The sequence below is a fragment of the Zingiber officinale genome, chromosome 10A, assembly GCF_018446385.1.
Source record: "Zingiber officinale cultivar Zhangliang chromosome 10A, Zo_v1.1, whole genome shotgun sequence".
Classification (NCBI taxonomy): domain Eukaryota; kingdom Viridiplantae; phylum Streptophyta; class Magnoliopsida; order Zingiberales; family Zingiberaceae; genus Zingiber; species Zingiber officinale.
Genome location: NC_056004.1, coordinates 317709 through 338252, shown reverse-complemented (window position 1 = coordinate 338252; position 20544 = coordinate 317709). Strand labels below are relative to the sequence as shown.

Below are 20544 nucleotides of genomic sequence, written 5' to 3'. Positions count from 1 at the left end.
TCTTTCTATTCCTTATGGCTCTTGAGAGTAAATAGTCATTACTCTAGTGTAACTTACATTGTGTGTTTCTCCACTGTTCTATCTCTCAGGTCAAATCAATATATTGATTGCCTGTTTCTTTCTTAGCATGTAAGTTGATGTCATTTTTTTATTTGCATAAATTAATTTTTGCATTCTGCATATTATTTGTGTATTCTTAATTAATCTCTTAAGCAATTTTTTAAGCTGCAATATCACAATCTTTTGCCTAAATTGTTTTTATCGAACCTAAAAGAACTCACTAATTCAAAAAATGTTTTTCCCCCTCTAGATTGTGGGGAATGTCATATCCTTCACTACGTGACCGACTTTGACGTCATCCCATTGATGATGAAGGCACTTCGAATTATCAGATAATGGTATTGGTTTTACTTATTGGATGCTGACCTTTATTCCACGACATTATACAACATAATTTACACGACTCAATTTGGAAGTTAATCATGAATATAAGTATATAATAGCTATAAAATAACCAAACGCCTAAATAAATGTATTTAATAAAGAAGTAACTACATTAATAATCAAAATAACAGACAAATTGGCTAATGTTGAAGGGAAATATAAAGAAAATGAAAATATCAAAACATTATCCTGTCTCGATTTGGCACTGTTGATAACTCAAGTGAGAACAAATAGCAATGATTGGTAATTTCATGACTTTATTTGTAATAATTTATAATTTAAGGACCGATGTAATCATTTTTACTATAATAATTTTATTTGTAATTTATCACGGTGATTAAAGATTAATGTTCAATCTATCAACAATGTTTTCAACAGGTACTTTTGCATACATCGGACATCGCCGAACAGGGGACCCGCTGTTTACTCATCCTTTGCACTGCGTGGTAACCGAGTGGGTATAGATAAAAAGACGACGCTAAGTCTCTCTGTCTCCCTCACTCCTTAAATCCGAACCCTATCGCCGCCACTCGGAGTGAAGGAAGCTTCGTGCCTTTCCAAGTGCTCGCTTCGTGTAGATTTTCAGGCCGGTCCGATCTTTGCTGTTGAGTTTGATGGTATCAGGATGTGGTGGGAAAGAGCGCGGGGTTCGGCGGTGAGGACGATCGTGAATCTCGCCGAGGATTCGAAGCTCGCGCGAGAGGGAGTCAAGGCTCCTAGTCACTCGATCCTGAGCGTCTGCAAGTCCCTTGTGGCCCGAGGTGTGGCGGGAGGAGTGTGGGTTCACCAATACGCTTCTCCACTGATCGGCTCTTTCCTTTAATGTTCATAGGTTAGCTTTACTGATTTCTTTGTTTTATCCGAAATATCTAATGTTGGTCACCCTCCCTACTTTTTTTTTGCTTTTCTGTAATTCTTGATGCTTCCCAAGTATGTCTTTGCCTAAGTTGATATTTCGGCGGAATAGTTATTGCAACGCCAAAGCTCAACGATTATAGTTTCTGAGACCTAACAAGATGGGGTGTGCTAATATAACTGTGAATTTGATGCAGATTGGTAGCCTTTCGGAATATTCACAATGATTCATCATGCCATGGGAATGTTAGGATTGATTGGTGACACCGTCCTAATTAATTAACCGATAGGCCTTAATAAATGGTACCAGCCTATCTAACCAAACCAATAAGAAGCTGACACATTGATTCTTTTCGACGAACTGGAATGCTATTGAATTTGTAATGTCAGAGGTGTCTTGATAGACCTTGAGAGCTACAGCACGACAGAAGTCCACGTTGTGCACATTGTATTGCAGTCGCAGTTCAGTGCCACAGACAAACTGAGTCATCTAAATTCAGTTTGGTTAGAACCTTCCTAGTAACCCATTATTGCTAGCGGTGTTAGGGAAACCCTTTCAGTGATCAGTCATTAGGGATAGTATAAACCCTGTGAGTGTGCTGGCAATCCATAGTCATTTACAAATTAACATTTTGGGTTATCGCATAGCTCAGTGGTTAGCTGATTATTGTCAAAAACTCTGGAGACATTTTGGATAGTCAGATGAGCCTTAATTGTATGTGTGATGGAAATCCATAGTCACCTAGAAATAAACGTTTTGAGTTATTGTATAATTCAGGTTTTAGAGTGATCTTGGTAGATGATTACTGCCAAAAATTCTGCAGGCATAGAAGTTGTTAGTATAAATACTAGAGTATTATATAGGAATGTGTATCATTTTACCATTGTGAATTTGTATCACAATTGGTTAAAATAATGATTAATAGGTTCATTTCTCAGGCCTTTTCTTAGCCAAAAGCCTAAAAGATGGATCGTATTGCTACTAATTCTGGTTTTGACAGAATAATAGTTAAAGCTTACCATTTTTGGATTTGTTTGTTCATATTTTGTTGGATCAGCACTCATTTATCCTGAACTTCATACTATGACAGATGGACATCAATGGTGTAATACAATTGAACTTCCTGAATATTCTAACTCTAGCATTTAGATGGGCAACTCAATATCTGTAACTGACATGCAATACTATGAAGACGTGTTGCTGAAGTATGTACAACAACAACTAAGCCTTATCTCAGTAGATGGAGTGGCTATATGGATCATTTTATGCCATTGAACTCTATCTCTAACTATGTCATCATCTATACTTAAATAAATTTTATCTTATTTTATTGTTACTAACCAAGTCTTTTTTAGTCTTTCTCTTCCTCGTTTGATATGCGTGTTTGTCATAGTTTCACATCGCCTACTTGGAGCATTTATTGGTTGCCTAAGTATATGCTCGTACTATCTTAAACGTGTCTCACGGAGTTTTTCCTCAATAGATGCAACTCCGACTTTCTCTCTAATGCTTTCATTTTTTATTCTATCCATCTTCGTATGTCCACACATCTACCTTAACATCCTTATCTCTACAATTCTCATCTTCTGCTCATGTACTTGAGTCATACCTCAACATTCAGCTCCATATATCATAGCAGGTCTAACTGCGCTTTTGTAGAACTTTCTTTTAAGTTTTACAGGTATGGTCAAATAAAACACCGGACGCTCTCCTTCATTTCAACCATCCTGCTTGTATTCTATGTAAGACATCTCTCTCAATTCCTCTATCATTTTGTAAAAATGATCATAAATATTTAAACTTCTTGGTTCCGGGCAATTCGTCATCTTCTATCTTAACAATTGTCTCATTACACATAATATTACTAAACTTAAATTTCATATATTTTATCTTTATTCTACTAAGTCTAAAACCTTTGTCTTATGGAACTACAAGTATATATTGGATGTTAAACATTATTCGTTTATACTTTATATAAATTTTTAGTAGCCTGGAACTACAAGTAATCTTCTTGAAATTAGGTGATCAGATATTTTGAAAACAAGATTGAAGACGAGAATTTTTTTAATTGGTTTGTTGTAAGATTAGGCATACATGGATACTCTTTTTTTTAGGCTCTCAAGATGGGAGCATATCCTTTGGTCCGCAATCCCTGGTCCCCTCCGCATCCTTTCGCTATTTGCACGCCTAGCCAAAATTGGCTACGATCTCCCTTGGGTTCACCTTCCCACCTAAGTTATAGTTTGGGTTGAGCCAGGCCATCGGTCGTTGGGTGGACTATATGACGTCGACAAGTGGGTGGCCTGTCCATCGCCGACGGCCTCCAGCCGCCTGGCTCGACCCAAACTATAACCTAGGTGGAAAGGTGAACCCAGGGGAGATCATAGCCAATTTTGGTTAGATTCCGGCTACGATTCGATGTGCAAATGGTGGAAAGGATCAGGAGGGGATCAGAGATTACGGACCAAAGGATCTGAACTTTCTCAAGATGATGTTAAAGGTTTTGGTAAAGTTATGTAATGGTTAGCCACTCAAAAATGTTAGGTGGCCTCACATACTCATGCACTTGATTTTAAGGCTTAATATATGACATTGTTGCTCATATGATCATATCAAACTTTGGGAAAGTGGCTGTTTTTTTTAAAATTGTTTTTCGTCCTTTTATCTCCCTTCTGATAAAAAATGATTGCTAATATTTCTACAAAATTATGGATGAATGAGATCAAAGAGGATTCTTTGTCTATGAGAAATTAGGTTTTTTTATGTTGTACTATTGTTTTCAATCTGCGTGAACTTTTACTGAGTTCTAGTTTTTCATCAAATGTGTATACATTAATTTGGTATTGAAAGTGAAATGATAAAGAATCTAACATAATTACTAATTCTCAATACTTTTTCAGATCAAGAACAGTTGTTGCTCCACTTGAGCAGCTAAAAATCCTATTGCAGGTGTAGTTTTGTATGGAATATCTATTATTTTTCATTCCTTCGCTTTAGTGATTTTGTGTCTTCTTTTGTCAACTAGATATTTTTTTAATAAAAGCAAGTTATTTTGTGTTTCTTCCATAGATTTAGGTATAGTTTCTGTCATGGGTATGAATCATTATCATATTCCAAACAGATATCTTCTATAATTGAATAAAAAATTTGTACTATATTCTTTCATTATCACCAAGTTTTCTTTGGCTAAAATTTCCATTCACGACCCTTCAAAACCATCAAGTAATGTTTAGAAAGCATTCTAATGACAACCAATAGTTTCCATACAAATATTGGCACATTTTCCTATGGATGGCAGTGAAAGTGGCTGGGGATACTAAAAAATTTATTAGCAACCTATAGGTGCACCAAAAGTTGGGTAATTCCACAAGGTGCACTTGGTCTGTTATTTTTCCAATTCATGCTCTTCTTCTCACCTTTCTATTTTCCACACCCAAAGTGCTCTTGATGTCTTGAAAAAAAATCTTTTTCTTTCTATTTTTTTTTTAGGTTCAAAACTATATCATTTAGACAAACAAGGTACCATTGGATTCATAAAAATAAGATAAAAAAAAGTTGAAATGTGTAGTTTTGGTGGTGGTTTGTCTTCCAGAAAGATCAAATGGGAGTTGTAACTTGTAAGACTATCGATGTGCTCTCCCACAAAGCCATTTGTACTCTCACTTCAGCTAACTAATCATACCATGTCCATCATCTCTCAAGATGGTGTGGGTATTATGTATTTATTTTTGTGAGGCGACCTAAGTTCAAATGCACATGTATGCATTTTGCAAATAATGTTGTTGTATATGGATCTCATGTTGCATTATGTCCAGTATCATTCATAAATTATTTGATATATGACTTTCACAATGTGATAATTTTGGACTTTATTTTGTTAGCGATTTTTTTATTTTCAATTTGTAATCTTTAAAAAGTAAAATAAAATCAGAGACATTTGAAAAGGAAAAAAATAAACATTTACCACATCATCATACATTTCTATTAAATTTAAATGTGCCAAAGAAAATAAAATTAGAAAAATTTACCACCCAAACAAGGCCTACCTTCTCATGTTGTATAGATGGTGGTAAATATAGGTTCAAAATCCCCATACTATTCAGTATAATGGACCTATCCAAGGGCTCAAGTATATATGGAAAACCGAGGGTTTTCAAGAACTTTTCAGAGGCAATGGTACTAAGTGCGCACGTATAGTCCCAAACTCAGCTGTGAAGTTCTTCGGCTATGAACAAGCATCAAGGTAAGTTCTTGCATCATGGAATGGAATCACATTTCAACATTTTCCTTGATTTTGGAAAGAATCAGTTATTTGAAACCTGCTCTGATATAGTCAATTAACTACTATTTCATTCTTAAAATTATTATTGAAAGAGTTCTTTCCTGGAAGTAATTGCCCTCTTTCTTCTCAATGGAAACCATATTATTCATCATAAACTGTAACTGATATCTGCTTGGAAAGTGAGTTTTTCAATTTAATTAAGAGAACAATTCTGTTTGAGGCAAAAAACTTTTTTTTGCCTCAAACCGTGTTAAGGGCTGGTCTGTGCTAATAGCATTTGTCAAAGATTATACATAACAGAAAGTCTGACGTAAAAATATGATAAAACATTAAATATTTTATTACTCGTTGCAAATTGTTTAATCCCAAATTAATGATACTCACCAACTTTCTAATAAAAAACCAAGATCATCCTCTTAAAGGAATCTAGTTGAGGTGTTCTAATAAATCAAAATGAACCAACAATAGGTCTGACTTTTGTGAGTTAGTAGCTTAGATTAGGTTCATTTTTTATATTATGTATTTTTCTTTTGGAGGAATTTACTAATAACTGCATATGTAATTTATCAGTGGAATTCTGTGGCTTTACTAGCATCAATCTGGCAACGGTATGACTTACACTCATAAAATGTGTTATTTTTGTTTTAGCATTATATCTGATATTATTTGTTGATGCTATAGTTTCTTTTACTTTTTTAAAATATATATTGTTGAAAAAGAAATCATCACAGCATTCCACATCCATCTAATGTATCACATTGATTTGCGTTTTTCAAATTAGCAAGTTTCTGAGTTAATCCAAATGTATGTTCAACTAACATAGAGAAGGTATCAATCCCATCATTTTTCCATTAGTAGTCATTATTACAACAGACCCAAGGCAAAAGCTAAGATATAAAGGATTTTCTATGGGGAGGTTTTGCGGGAAAGGAATGAATGGACGATGGTTCAAGGCAATAAATACTGGACCAACATGAATATGTTGTACAAGTATTAGATACAAGGACGGAGTGTGCATGATGCAACATGCTTTTTTGGTAAGGTCAAATCCACTAATTTGACTGAACTGTTTTCCAAACGATCCAATTTGGATGTTTTTTTCAGACATGCTAAATATTAGGTGTCCATCAAAGTCTAAACTATCTAATTATCACTCCATATCTCTGAGTTCTATTGGTAGATCTATCTTTGTTTTAGATGATAATAGACAAGATGCTCAACTCAGTCCTGCATTGCGTCTTGGTGCTGGAGCATGTGCTGATATAATTGCTATGTCTGCTACTTATCCAATGGATATGGTCCGCGGAAGGATTACGATTCAGATGCTCCTACCTCTTTCTATTTTCATGTCTTCTATGACATTGTAAATCATTGGCAGACATTCATTGCTAATATCTTGTTTTCTAAAATAGGTCCCCGGGGTCATGGTACCGTGATAGGGCATTTAGGTTATCTCCCATGTATCCGCAGTTCGAACCTCAGCTACGGTATATTTGTAGGAATTTTTCCTCTAAATGGGGGGCGTAATCAAAAGATGCTGAGCTTCTGGGCTGGCCGTCACATGCGCTTCCCGATTTATCTTAGTGATCGATGGAAAACTTTCGTGGGGCCGGGCCGGTCATCCCAGATTTGACGTTACCTAGTCCGGTTAATTATTTTTTTTTATTTTCTAAAACAAACCAAAAAATCCCCTTACCAGTATAGAGAAATGTTTCGCGCATTGGGCACTGTTTATCATGAAGAGGGCTCCCGTGTTTTGTACAAATGGTGGCTTCCATCTGTCATAGGAGTAGTAAGTCTTGTTCACGTCGTAGAAACTAATATTTTTATTTTTCATCTTGCATGCGATGCAAACTTTAGGTTTTAGATTGTCAGATGTCTAAGTTAGGCACTGGAGAAACTGTTTTTGCTAACTCCATTTACACATTTTGTTTTTTTATCACCATTGGAATAGGTTTTACAGAAACACCAACAGAAATCCAACCTTTTCTCCTTGTTTTAATGAGTTTTGACATGATAAGATCAAGCTACTGTAAGCTTTAGTGCCCTTAAGAATTGTGATCAGAAAGCAGTCTTTTATTCCCAATCTTAATCATGACAGATTATCATGCTACATGGATGTTTGATAATGTTGGTGGATGTGATGACAAAAGTTTATATTTGTAAGATCAAATTCAAAGTCTTTTATCTTTTTCATTATCTTTGATCCTGTCCGAAAGTTGAATAAACGGATACTGGGCACGTGGCGCTCTCCAAGCGGCTGACGCAGATCTCTTGACTGTCCGCACGGACCTCCGGCGAACTTGCACAGAAGTCGGGCCGGGAAGGGGTTCCCGGCGATGACCCTCCGACGCTCAAGTCAGGTAAGCGAACAACGAAGAAGTGGCTCCAAGTATCAGAGATTGCGTACCTCCGGTGAAATGCGAGGCTCCTTATATAGAGCTGGGAAGGAGCTCATGCACACATACCGAGGCGAATACGTGTCCCCAGCCCATACCTCAGTAAGGGCTTGTCAACAAGCTTACCTGACACCATACTGCTACAGTCCAAGCACGTCTTCGATGGGACAGCGAAACCCCTTGTCGTAAGATTTGGAGTATGGCCGGATTATAGAGCATAGCCGCTGTCAGAAGATGTCCCTTGTCCTTTTCTCCTCATTCCCTGCCGAGCGTCCGGCCGGCCAGCACGTGCCTTACGTCCGGCCGGTCATATATAGTGGTCTACTTGGGAGATTCTCGGTAAGGTGCTCTGTGGAGACTGTTAGCAGTATGCTACCTTATGTCTTCGGCCGAACGTGCCATCCGATCAGCCCTACGATCCTGTTCAATGAGCGCCGGAACCCCGACTCTTGCCGGGGCGCCTTTTGCCATCAGTTAGACCCTGGTCGGCCAGTCGGCCTATCGATCCCACTTGTTCTCGGGCGTCCGGTCGGTCCGTCATTCTCCGATCGGACACCTGACCCTTTGACTTCCACGTGACGTTGACTCTCCAGAACGGGGATCCCCTGCTTTTACCGCCGGATCAATCTTCTTTGTGGATTCCTTATGTAGGACTGAACTTTGCAATCTATGAGTCATTAAAGGACTGGTTAATTAAATGTAAACCCATATGGCCTTGTTCAAGACTCAGAATTGAGCGTAGTAACAAAGCTTGCTTGTGGCTCTGTTGCTGGAACTATTGGCCAAACTGTCGCCTATCCTCTAGACGTGGTTCGCAGAAGAATGCAGATGGTTGGTTGGAAGGATGCTGCTTCAGTTGTGACAGGAAAAGGCAAGAGTAAAGCTCCTCTGGAGTACACCGGAATGATTGACGCATTCCAGAAAATTGTGCGTCATGAAGGCTTTGGGGCGCTATACAAGGGTCTTGTACCCAATTCGGTAAAGGTTAATGCCTTGCAATGTTATCTGATTATTTTGTGGTAGAATTGTAAGTCAAAAAGCTCTGCAACCAGAACATGTCGCATGCTAACAACTTTGTTGGTTTTCAGGTGGTCCCATCCATTGCAATTGCATTTGTGACATATGAAGTTGTAAAGGATGTTCCTGGACTGGAAATGAGAATATATGCTTGAATCTTGGTAGCAAAAGGTGATATGCTCGTCTCTAATCTGTCTCAGTGTGGCTATTGATTTTTGGAATAGTGATTAGCAGTACTTGATATCTGATTGAATATCAAATTTAGAGTGGGAGGAGTGTCCTCTGGACATTTCGACTGTTGTTTTTGTAGGTCCATTCAATGGGAGGTGAAAGTTATTCACAGGACGATCCATGCTCAGCTTGTGTTTCTAGTTATTGCTTGGCAATCTGACTTTGCACTTCATACGAAAATAAATTATATAATGGGGGAGAGCCCGCAATAAGTGTGGGTTTTATATGCTCAACCATTAACTCCCATTAGTCTTGTAAATAAGTCAAATTTTGTATTGTTTAAGTTTATTTGATAAGATAACTGAGTCGAGCTGAATATAAAATGAGTTGAGTCGTTAAAATGATTGTTTAAGTTTGATTTGGTTTATTTTTTAAGAGCTTGAGTTTGATTTGATATTGATTTGTTTAGATGTTATCGAATTTTTATTTGATTGTTTGAAATTTTTACATTTTAAATTTATTTGATTAGTTAATGAATTTGAAAATATAAATTTATTTATTCATTTTAGAAGTTTCTTTATTTATTTAGTAAATTGATAAGAATTTTATTGATGAAATCAGTTTATGAATATTGTTTATAAATATTATTAACAAATATTATTTATAAATATTAATAAGTTGAATATATACATCTTCAAATATATTCATTTAATTTATTTAATTAATATTATATATATTAAATGAACATAAATAAATTTTTATTAAATTTATTGATTTATGAACATTTAATTTATTTATAATCATACAACTTTCAAACTCATCGAACTCTATTACCTAGTACGATTGTTCAAGCTATAGATTGACTATATGGGTGTGTTTGGTTCAAGTTATCATGTATAACCTTGGTTATGTGATTACCAGGTAATTACATAACCAAGGTTATAGGGAATAAAACATAACCAAATGTTGTTTGGTTCAACTTAGGTAATGCAACAAAAACTTGTTTGTTTGAAAGTTTTAATGAATACCCTACTTTAATATTTTACCGTATTATCCTCAGTTACAAAACTAACTATACATAATAATAATAATAATAATAATAATAATAATATTCTTATTTATTTATTGTTTAATGTTTTTTTACTTTTCTTTTTCTTGTATATTTTTTTTTACTTTTTTATGTGTTTTTTTATTTTTTATTGTTTTTATATTTTTATATTAATTATATTTATATTTTTTATTTTTTTACATTTTTTTAATTTTAATTTTTATTTATTTATTTTATTTTTAAAATTTTTATATTTTTTTTAATTTTTTAAAAAAGTTTAAATTTTTAAATTTTTAAAAAAATTTTAAATTTTTATAATTTTTTTTTAAAATTTTTTAAAAATTTTAAATTTTTTTAACATTTTTTAAATTTTTATTTTTTTTTAAAATTATTTTTTTAAAAAAAAAAAAATTAAAAATTTTAAAACATTTTTTCTCTTTTTTTCATGTTTTTTCTTATCGGAGAATATTTTTGGTAAAAAAAATTCGTTAACCCCGGAATCAAGAAAAACCTTAGTTTTCTGAGGTTTTCCGATTTCGGACTGCATGACCCTTTTGCTGACGTGTCGGGCATGGAGCATTACTTGGGAATCATCGAATACCTAAACCAAACAAGATTTTTGTTAATAACCTTGGATGGATAACCAAGATTATCAAGAATAACCCCAAACCAAACGCACCCTATGGGTCATCAGCAACTCCATTTCCTCATCTTAATAAGGACTAAAAAGAACCCCGTATGGAAACATACTCACTGGCTTCTCCTCACCAGGCAGTTCCAACTTCCAAATTAAGCACTAGACAACATTGAATCAAAATTTAATTTTTAAAATGAAATGAACTGGATTGGATTGGATTGGAGACGACACATTTCTGATTCCTCGCGCGGCGCCGTGCACCGTTGGATTTCTGGGCCGCTCGTCCCGTGGTCCAATTCGACCGGCCAAAGCCGATCGCCAGGCTGGCGTTTGACCCTGCCGGCTCGTCTAATCCCGCGGCGGTCTTCCGTCTTAGCTTCACGTACACGTGGGCGAAGAGTGGACCGCTAAAACCAGCGGCGTGCCGGATTAGTCGCCCTCCCAAACCGATATAAATTCAGAAACGCCCCTTTCCAGCAGAATATCACTGGAACGGAGAACAGACAAGAAAAAGCAGCTGCCGAGGGCGGAGGCGATTCGAGTCGCTTTGCCGCCCCCAATCTCTCTCCTCCTCTTCGATCTTCTCTCAGAGAAGAAAGGGCAGCAAGAGAGATCGCAGGGCATTTTGCTCGCTTTCCGGCTCGCAGCAGCAGATCTCGGAGGCAAATGGCAGGGGTTCCTAGGGCTTCGTTCGGTCTTGCGGCCATCATGGTCCTCGCATTGGCGATTTTCATCCCGGCCGTACGGGGCCAGGCCCCCGCTCCCACCCCCACCAGTGACGGTAATTCGATCTTTCCATTCTCTTCTATTATCCTTATCTGCTAATTTAGAAGTCAAATTCCCGATTTCTTTTCTCTACCTAACGAGCCACATTTTTTTTTGGAGGCGGATTTTTCTTGTCATTCCATTCAGTTTTTGGCGTCGTTTTGAACCTATCATATTTTTAACAGTGGATCTTGTTTGGTCAGGATAAACAGATTTTCCTTACTGCACTCTATGATCTTTCAAATTACAAATGTTGTTTCATTAGAATTTCAAATTATGAGATGACTTTCAGTCTGTGAGCCAATGTACCTTTCAGCATCATTTGCTTGTTTCCTTGTCCTCGTTGTCTCCTTACATTGCAACAACTCCTCCACCTTTAGTTGTATCACTGACATTGCAACAATTCCTTACTGTACGTTTCTCAATTTTGTTCAACTTTAAAAATTTGTTTTTTGTGAGCCAAAGCTTTCTAATCGACTTCAAACCATGAGCCCAGTGGTGCTGTGTGATTGATTGAACTCCGAAATGTAACATTGTTCCATCTTTTCTTTTTTGGCAGGGACATCAATTGACCAGGGCATTGCTTATCTCCTAATGTTGGTGGCCTTGGTCCTGACCTACCTCATCCACCCCTTGGATGCCTCCTCCCCCTACAAGCTCTTCTAAGCCTCTTGGGAGTAGTAAATTTTCTGCTCGTGAGGGAGGAAATGCTTCTTGTTTTTTTCTCGTACTGAATGTAATCTGGATCCATGTGGTTGTGTAGTGTTGAATTTGAACTTTTAATAGAATCATCATCTTGATTTGTCCCTAATTTTTTTGTTATCGATGTCACTTATTATCGTTTGTTCACCCATGAAATGTTGCTACCTGGTGGTTTGGAGAAGTGATTTGCAGCATCATGTTGATTTGCGCAGTCTGGAGATTCAGAGCTTCGATACTGAAGCAACATGTTGATTTGTCCTTAATGTTATTGTCATTCATGTCTCTTATCATTTCTTCACTGATAAAATGTGCAATCCTGTAGTTCAGAGATGTGAGACCGCACTATTAGTGTCTTGAGGCAGCAAGAACCGCAGTTATTGAACTCACCTTGGACTATTGTCTATAGGCTCTAACAGACAGATATCTGAGATTTAGGAGCTGGAAAACGTGTTAGTTTCTTCTTATTATTTTTGTGCGTTTTTGTTTAAGGATAAATATGAAGCATCCTACATTTAATGATAGATGAATTGCATGTATACCCTTATAAATTTTTTGCATGTTTAATCCATTGCCAACAAAATAATTTTAATGGATGATAGTGCTCTTAACGTTTAAACTATATACAATATCTTGTGTTTCTCAGGTTTAGAATTTGCAACTATACTGAATAATACGAGTGTATATATTGTGATAAGGGAGTCCCTTCGATCTGAAAGAAGGTAAATCACCAACACAGTGTATATATCGATCATAAGGTGGGGGCTCTCACATGTCAAACACGGCTTTCTGCCAGCTTCACAGGCTGCTGCTGTGACCCACCGCAGCATGTGCTCCCACTAAGTTTATGGCAAATGGCAGTCTCCAACGCAAGCTCTTGCATTACTTGGGTTGATGTGAAGCAGATGCTACAAAATGTACAATATCGCCCATGCTGTCTCTCACATGGAGGGGGAGGGAAAGCACATGGCTGATGTCTGATCATGATAGTTTGCAGTGTTGGTTATGAAGGATGCACAACATGACACTGCCCTCTCCATCAATGAGACTAGTGGTCTGGTTTGTGCACATGCAACGCAGATCAAAAGAATTCATGAGTTTGAATGAATTATGATATGATGAGTTGTGAATGACACAAGGATAACGTGGGGTTACCTGGATGCGGCAATTAAAGTTAAGATGAGTGGATAGTTATAGGTAGGATATATGTATCCGAATATCATCTTTTAAAATTAAGACTTTCAGTATATAGTCAGTTGGATCCTATGACCGTTCATACATATGGGCTTAATTCTCTATTTTTCTTATGTAAATCTCTAGTCGCTAGGTCCTATAGCGAGTCGGACATATAGGACTCAACTCCCCACCTCTGTTGTACAAGTCTCTTAGCATACAACCGCCCGACCCTAGAGTCAGCCAGACATACGGAGCTCAGCTTCCCACTTCTTCTGTGTAAGTCTCTCAGCATATAACTGGTCGGACCATAAAGTCAGTCGAACATACGGGGCTTAGCTCTCCACTTTTCCTATGCAAATCTCTCAGCATACATTTGGTCGGGCCCTATAATCAGCCGGACATATGGGACTCAGCTCCCAACTTCTCCTATGCAAGTTTTTCAGCATACATTCACTCCACACTAGAGCCGGTCGAACCTCCAAATTTAATTCCTCATTTCTCATGGGCGCAGCTTTCAGTTACATCCTCTCGGTCCTAGAGCCGGTCGGATCTCTTCTAGTGGACAACATTGTTAGGAAATTGTAACAACTTGTCAGAGAATAGCATGTTGGAGCATGCCCGGCTAGAGGGGGTGAATAGTCGATCACCCACGATGTTCGCTTCTGACAACTTGTTAGCGCACAACGGAATACAAAAACAAAACTAACAAGTAAAAAGCTAAACCCTAGAAGACAATAAACAAGAAAACAAACTGACACGTTGCGTTTAACGTGGTTCGAAGATTAGAGTTCCTACTGTACGACTGTCTATAAGGTGAACGATCTCGATCCGTCGGTAGATGACTCCTCGAAAAACCCCGGCTAGATCAAGTAGCTCTTTGTGAGTGGAGAAACTTCACCACAACGTCACACAAGCACGCTTGATCACATGAGAGTTTGGAAGACTCTAATAGACTTTAATCAAGTCTATTTCGTTTACCATGGCCGCCCACCCTGAGCTTTATTAAATAGAGCTCGGGAGGAAAACACCAAGTTATTTTTTCGCTCCTAGTCGATTGGTAAAAATATCAGTCGATTGGTCTGGTGTGAAATTCGATTGTTACATGTCAATGACTCGATACCAGCCGACTGATATCAAGACCAGTTGACTACTCCACATGGGTTGAGCGAACAAAAGCATTATGTTTGCTCCCAGTCGACTAAACCCTATCAGTCGACTGATAACTTCACCAACCAACTGGTAAATCCTAACACTAGGGTTTTACCAAAGTACAATCACTCATACACCCATCCTCACCCACACAACTCTTGACCTTGCCTTTTAACCTCCACCATCGACCTTGCGCCCCTTAGATGTCTCCTCATCCTTCACATTTTGCCTTCCAGAGTTTCTATCGACCTTGTCCTTGTTGTTGAGTCTTCTATTGCCAAGAGCTCATCGCTCCAGGACTTCAACCTTGTCAAGTCACACTTGGGCTTGCATTGCCAAGACTACATAATTGGACTTACACCACCAAGACTCCACTTGGACTTTCCTTGTTGTACTTGCATCCTGTACACTCACAAGCGCATATCAAATGCAACAATAAACGTAACTTAAACTTTTATCCAACCATCAAAACTTAGGGTCATATAGATTGTTCCAACATAACAGTTAGTTACCAGACAAAATTTCTTTATTCTGGCATATATATACACACAATGGAACTCGACATATTCTGACATTAGACATTCTCTGCTGTCTCATTATTATGGAGGTTATAAGAGACGGTATAAAAAAGAGTCCTCTTGGTTAGCTAGATATGCTTACATACATAGACTTATCCATATGCATGCCTAAGAATTAATAACTAGCATTTGGACATGTTATTTTATTGTTATTTATCGATATTTTCCTCTTATGCATCCAAATATATATTTTTAGCGTATTTCATGAGTTTAAATATTTTGTAGTCTTCATTTCAATTCTTATTCATTTAAGGGATATTATAACTATTAGTTGATTACATTTTATTTTACAGAAATTGAGGGAGACAACAATTGAGGAGAAGAGCACCGGTTTGGTCCAATCTGGCTTGATTTAATTGTCAAAGGTTTAGAGGAGATTAAGTGAAGAAGAAGCCCAATTTCAAAGTCTCATTTCAAAAGCACAAAAAGGAATTGCAATTGAACTGGTTCATTTAGGTTTAGTGGTCTGGTTTGGATTCAGGCCAGTTTAGGTTGGATTAAGCAACTGGTTCACTAGGAGTTTCAAAAAGGAATTCAGTTCAAGGTAGAATTCGGCTAGCCTTCGTTTCTCTTCTCCTCATTGAGTAATTCTTGAATGATCCCTTTCCGATTTCTCTCGAGCAATGTGATGAAAAAGACAATCGTGTCTTCTGGGGGATTTGCAATGAAGACAATCATCGAGTAGCGTCGGAGTGGTATCTCCAGCGAGGTTCTTCATCCACCTCGCATTCCAAGCTTTAGAGCCCTCTGCTAGACACGGTGAAGAAGGCAGTGGTGACTTCCGGTGGAGTTGCGAGCTTTGGTTCTTCTCCGACATCCTTCCACTTCCCTACACCAGCATTAGAGCTCAAGCTCTTTACAGGACACGATGAAGAAGGTAGAAGCTCAGAGATTCCAGTAGCCACTTCTCCTTTGCCGGAGGAGTTCCGGTGGAGTTCATCCATGCACTCCCCTGCATTAGCATCACAGCTTCTCTACCAGACACGGTGAAGAAGGCAGCAACAACTATGATTTCTGGCAGCTCCTTTCCACTTCACTAGAGGAGTTCAATCGACATTCTTCCAAGCTCCGACACCGCACAAACTATTCTGCCAGACATGGTGAAGAGGGCAGAGCCAAGGTTGATGGGGTATTGGATAGAACTCCTTTGCTTCCAGTAGATTTCCTTCGAAGTGGTTTGCCTCGAGGATATTGCACTTCCACTGTCATTGATTGTATCGCCAACCAGTGACGTCGTCATCCACCGAAGTTAGGAGGATTCCGAGTGACAACAGTTTTCTTCCTCAGTGGTTTCGTATGTGATAGGTGAAACACTTCTCATGTTTGATCGGGGAATTAGATTGGTTAATTATGATTTAATTGCTTTTCATGTTTGTTTATTTCCATTATAGTTGCTTAATTATTGTCTTTGCAATTTCACATGTTTTAGTAGCTTATCTATTGATGGTGATTCTTGTGTCATAGTGTAATAATGCGGTGTAAGATAATCTTTGATAGTTAGTTAGGATTGTTTGTTAATTTCATTTGTGAATGTTGATGGTGTTATCCGTAGTGTAGAGGACACTGCGCTATGAGTTTATCGTTGCTAGTTAGTTAGGATTTCATTTATTGCATTAGGTTTAGAGAATAATCCAAAAACAAAACTCATTTGTTCGATTTTGTCTGAAGGTAAACGTCCTATCACTGGTTCCGTGAGAGAGACAACCTAGACCCTCTACTATACTACCTTAATATAGGTTAAAGGGTTTCGGTTGATTATAAATTGTTAATTTGATTTATGCATGTGACAGTTGTGACCTTATCACACATCCACATTTACTGTTATACTGTTCATCTTCTTCTCTATTTTCGTTCGGCTACCATTCTGACTTGAACGTTGGAGTGCATGTACCAAGGACCCTCTTCTTGGTTCTCACTTTAACATTCACATGGGTATGTTTGTGGTGTGCGTAGGTCTGCAGCTCCTAGCTCTAGGTTCGTCCACATCATAAGGGTCTTCGTCCCCTCGCCATCAACATCAGAGCCACCTAACCAACTCATCATCTCCCCCACTTTTAGATTGGATTAAATTTAATATCATATGTGGAAACTTCGCTTGAATCTGAAGCGTGTAGATGGAATGTAAGGAACTAGGGCGCTAAATACATGAAAGTGCAACAAAAAATATCTAGTTCCTCCAGAAGATCTATGCAAAAGGAAATCATATACTAAGTCTTACATGAGAGGATTATACCTTTGATGCGTGCCCTTCTCAATCCCGGCAACAACCTTTCTTTGGATGCATATCTCAATGCGATCAAATGTCCGCGCCTCTATGATATCCACACGAACATGTTCCATTCGTCTCACAAACTCTCGATCTGGAGAAGAACCAACTTTGTGGTGCTAGACACACAAGGTGATTCGGCCATGAGGAAGGATTGGCCAAGAGCGAGAAGAGGAGGAAAGAAAAGAAGACAAAAAATTAACTTTCTTACAATCAATGACCAAAATTCCTCCTTTTGCACTCCCATGGAATACCAAAAGTCCATTTGTCTCTTGATATCCCTTTTGCCTCTTGATCTTCTTCATGAATTAACTCTTAGTCATTTTTCATGAAGAGTCTTTTAGTCAAGTCAAAATTGACCTTTCTTCTTCCTTGGTGAATTCAAGTTCACCTAATGAGTCTAATTCATTGAACCTTATCAATCTTAATTGACTCCATGGACATCAATCCAAATTGACTCCAAGAATCTAATTCAAATTAGACTCAATCCAATAATTGGATCCAATTGAGTCTAACTCAATGAGTCTAATTCGGATTAAACTTCTCTTTGTTTTCCTCTTAATAGGTTGGATTATTATATTAGATTAATCATTAACCCAATAAGCTTAATCATCTCATAATTGGCTCTTAGGGCTATTACTAACATGGAAGAGACCAGACGACTCACCATTGTTACTTTGTCACTAGAAGACATGGAGTTGCTAATAGCTGCCTGACTGCAGAGGTTGGTACAACAACAAGCAGCAATCAGGTGTCATTTATAGAACAGCCCAACTGCGTCAATGACAGGCCATCACACCGAGCGAGAGGCTCGAGTGGAAGGCCCAACTGGGATCCAACTGATTCCCCCTTCCCCGGCTGGATTCATGCAAGCACCTGCACAGCCGATCATCCTTTTGCCCGTGCCCCTATCCCCAGTTGTGTATCATCGGGCATTGTTCTACACACCATTTGACGATACAAGTCAAGTGTAAAGGCCCCAAGGATCATCTCTTGGGTATGCACCCACTCGGGAGCTATAAAAGGGAAAGGCTTAGGTCCCTAGTAGTTTTACCGAGTGGATAAAATGTTAGGACCATTGGCGGCCCGCTAGAGGGGGGGTGAATAGTCTCTTCCAAAATCAAGCAAAAAGAACCTTTCTTATACTTATAACTTAAAATAACACTTGCATAAATATAGAATGAATAATAAACTAAAAGGCAGAGGCACAACAGCTTTACTTGGTTATAACCGGAGATGTTGTCAATCTAAGGCAGACGAAGTCGCACTAATTTCTCCTTCAAACGGAGAAACCTCTTTAGAGCAATGAAAGCTCAAAATGACAAAGCTAAATAGAAAAGAAAGTGTATACAAGTGTTGCTTAGATCTTTCTTGTTGTTATTAGCTTCTGGGAGCAGGATTACTTATATTGCCATGTTCGAGACGCTTAGAAGGGTTCTAGGCGTCTGGAATGAGATAAAACTTTATCCATGACGCAACAGTACACGCCACGTCGAGTTTGGATAAAACTTGGGTTCCGAGCGCTCGAAGTTCGGGCGCCCCCACTTGGTCCGGGCGCCCCGAGCACCAAAAGTCAATATTTTGTTGACTTTCGGTCCTGGTCTCCTGCTCCGTTTTTGCTTGCATCAGTCCGAATCTTCTGCTCCGGTTCCGCTCGCTTAGGTGATTTCGGCCATCTGGAATAGGGCTCACCCAAACCCAACTTTTGACCTTCTCTTCAAGCAAGCTTCCGCTCCGGTTTCTCGTCCCTCGGAATTGACGCGTGCTTCCTTCTCGTCCGCTAGCGTATTCTTCCAAAGTTTTTCGTCCCTCGGATAGCTGCGTCTTTTTCTTCTTGAGAAATCTTCCGCTTCGGCTTCTTGTCCCTTGGAAACACTGCATGCTCCCTTCTCATACGCCGGTGTACTCTTCCGCAGCACCTCATCCCTCAGACGTACCGAGCCTGTCGGCTCTCTCCCATGTCGTCATTCTCACTAGCTGCGTCTTTTGCTCGACTTCTTGTGCTTCTAAGTTCCTGCACACTTAGACACAGGGTTAAACACAACAGGATTTAACCTAACTTGTTTGATCATATCAAAACTACCTTGGGGATACCAACAATCTCCCCCTTTTTAATGTAAACAACCCAAGTTAAGTTAGGGTAAACCAATATAAAGTAAAAGCAATAAATTTGTAATTAAAGTGAATTTTTTTAAAAAAGTTAAAACTACCTCCCCTGGACTTAATCTTCCCTTTTCTCCCTTTGATCACATAAAAAAATGGGGTACCTCAAAAATTCTAAAGGTAACTTTTTCAAAAATAGGATTTTTTTGGTTATATAGAAAACTCTGATTTTCCAATAAAAAACTTATCATGTTTTTGAAAATTTATAAATAATTTGCAACGTAAATAATTTTAGAAACTTTAAGTTTTGCAAATACAATTTGTTAAGTTAAACAAATTTGTAAAAAAAAAAAGTATTTGAGTAATTTTGGTAAAGTAAAGCTGATACTTTAAAAGAAAACTTTGATAGACAAATAATTTTAAAAAATTTTAAGCTTTTTTTTAAAAAATCTAAGTTAAAAACATCGAAAAAAATTATTTGAGTAATTATTTAAAGTATTATTTAATTACAAATAATGTTTTATCAATTAGTCAATTAAATATTTTATTTCATTAATTGGCTTCCAGGCTGTGGCGAAATACTAGGCCTTCTTGGTTATTGGAGCAACAATCACTTTCTAGACAAAACCTCTTAAGAAAATCAAACATTTAATTTTCTCACTGAAAGCCCTAAGTTTAATTAAAGTTCAATTTATACAAGATTTGAGAATCCAATACAGGTTCCTTCCAACTGGATTAATTAGAAATATCTTAGGAATATATTTCTGAGAAATTTTCCTAATTTGTCCCTTGTGGTAATTAAAATACCAATTCAAATTATTATATTTCCTAATATTTTGATTTTTTTTTATATTTAAGCATGCACTATTTTTTAAGTCTTCTACTTGTATTTTTAATTTATCATTTTTCATTTTAATTTTTCAAAATCTTCTAATAGACAAGATTTGGCTAGAA

At 37.7% G+C, this 20544-nt stretch overlaps 1 protein-coding gene, 1 long non-coding RNA gene and 1 pseudogene across 2 annotated transcripts; all 3 read left to right on the top strand.

Moving 5' to 3' along the window:
- Window positions 1-894: 894 nt before the first annotated feature.
- Window positions 895-7364, top strand: LOC122027546. Its single transcript, XR_006124448.1, has 2 exons — window positions 895-1276; window positions 4201-7364. It is a non-coding gene; the product is annotated as an uncharacterized LOC122027546 (long non-coding RNA).
- Window positions 7365-8544: 1180 nt separating this feature from the next.
- Window positions 8545-9348, top strand: LOC122027963 (annotated as a pseudogene).
- Window positions 9349-11317: 1969 nt separating this feature from the next.
- Window positions 11318-12430, top strand: LOC122028181 (arabinogalactan protein 41-like). Its single transcript, XM_042587211.1, has 2 exons — window positions 11318-11635; window positions 12179-12430. Exons 1-2 carry the CDS (start codon window positions 11521-11523, stop codon window positions 12283-12285), a joined length of 222 nt encoding a protein of 73 aa, XP_042443145.1. The 5' UTR covers window positions 11318-11520; the 3' UTR covers window positions 12286-12430.
- Window positions 12431-20544: the final 8114 nt, after the last annotated feature.

What these genes read in the sequence shown, in the direction of transcription:
- LOC122028181 (XM_042587211.1), top strand. Translation starts at nt 11,521, where the DNA reads ATGGCAGGGGTTCCTAGGGCTTCGTTCGGTCTTGCGGCCATCATGGTC. An exon ending in TCCCACCCCCACCAGTGACG is followed by an intron (nt 11,636 to 12,178) that starts GTAATTCGATCT and finishes CTTTTTTGGCAG; the next exon opens with GGACATCAATTGACCAGGGC.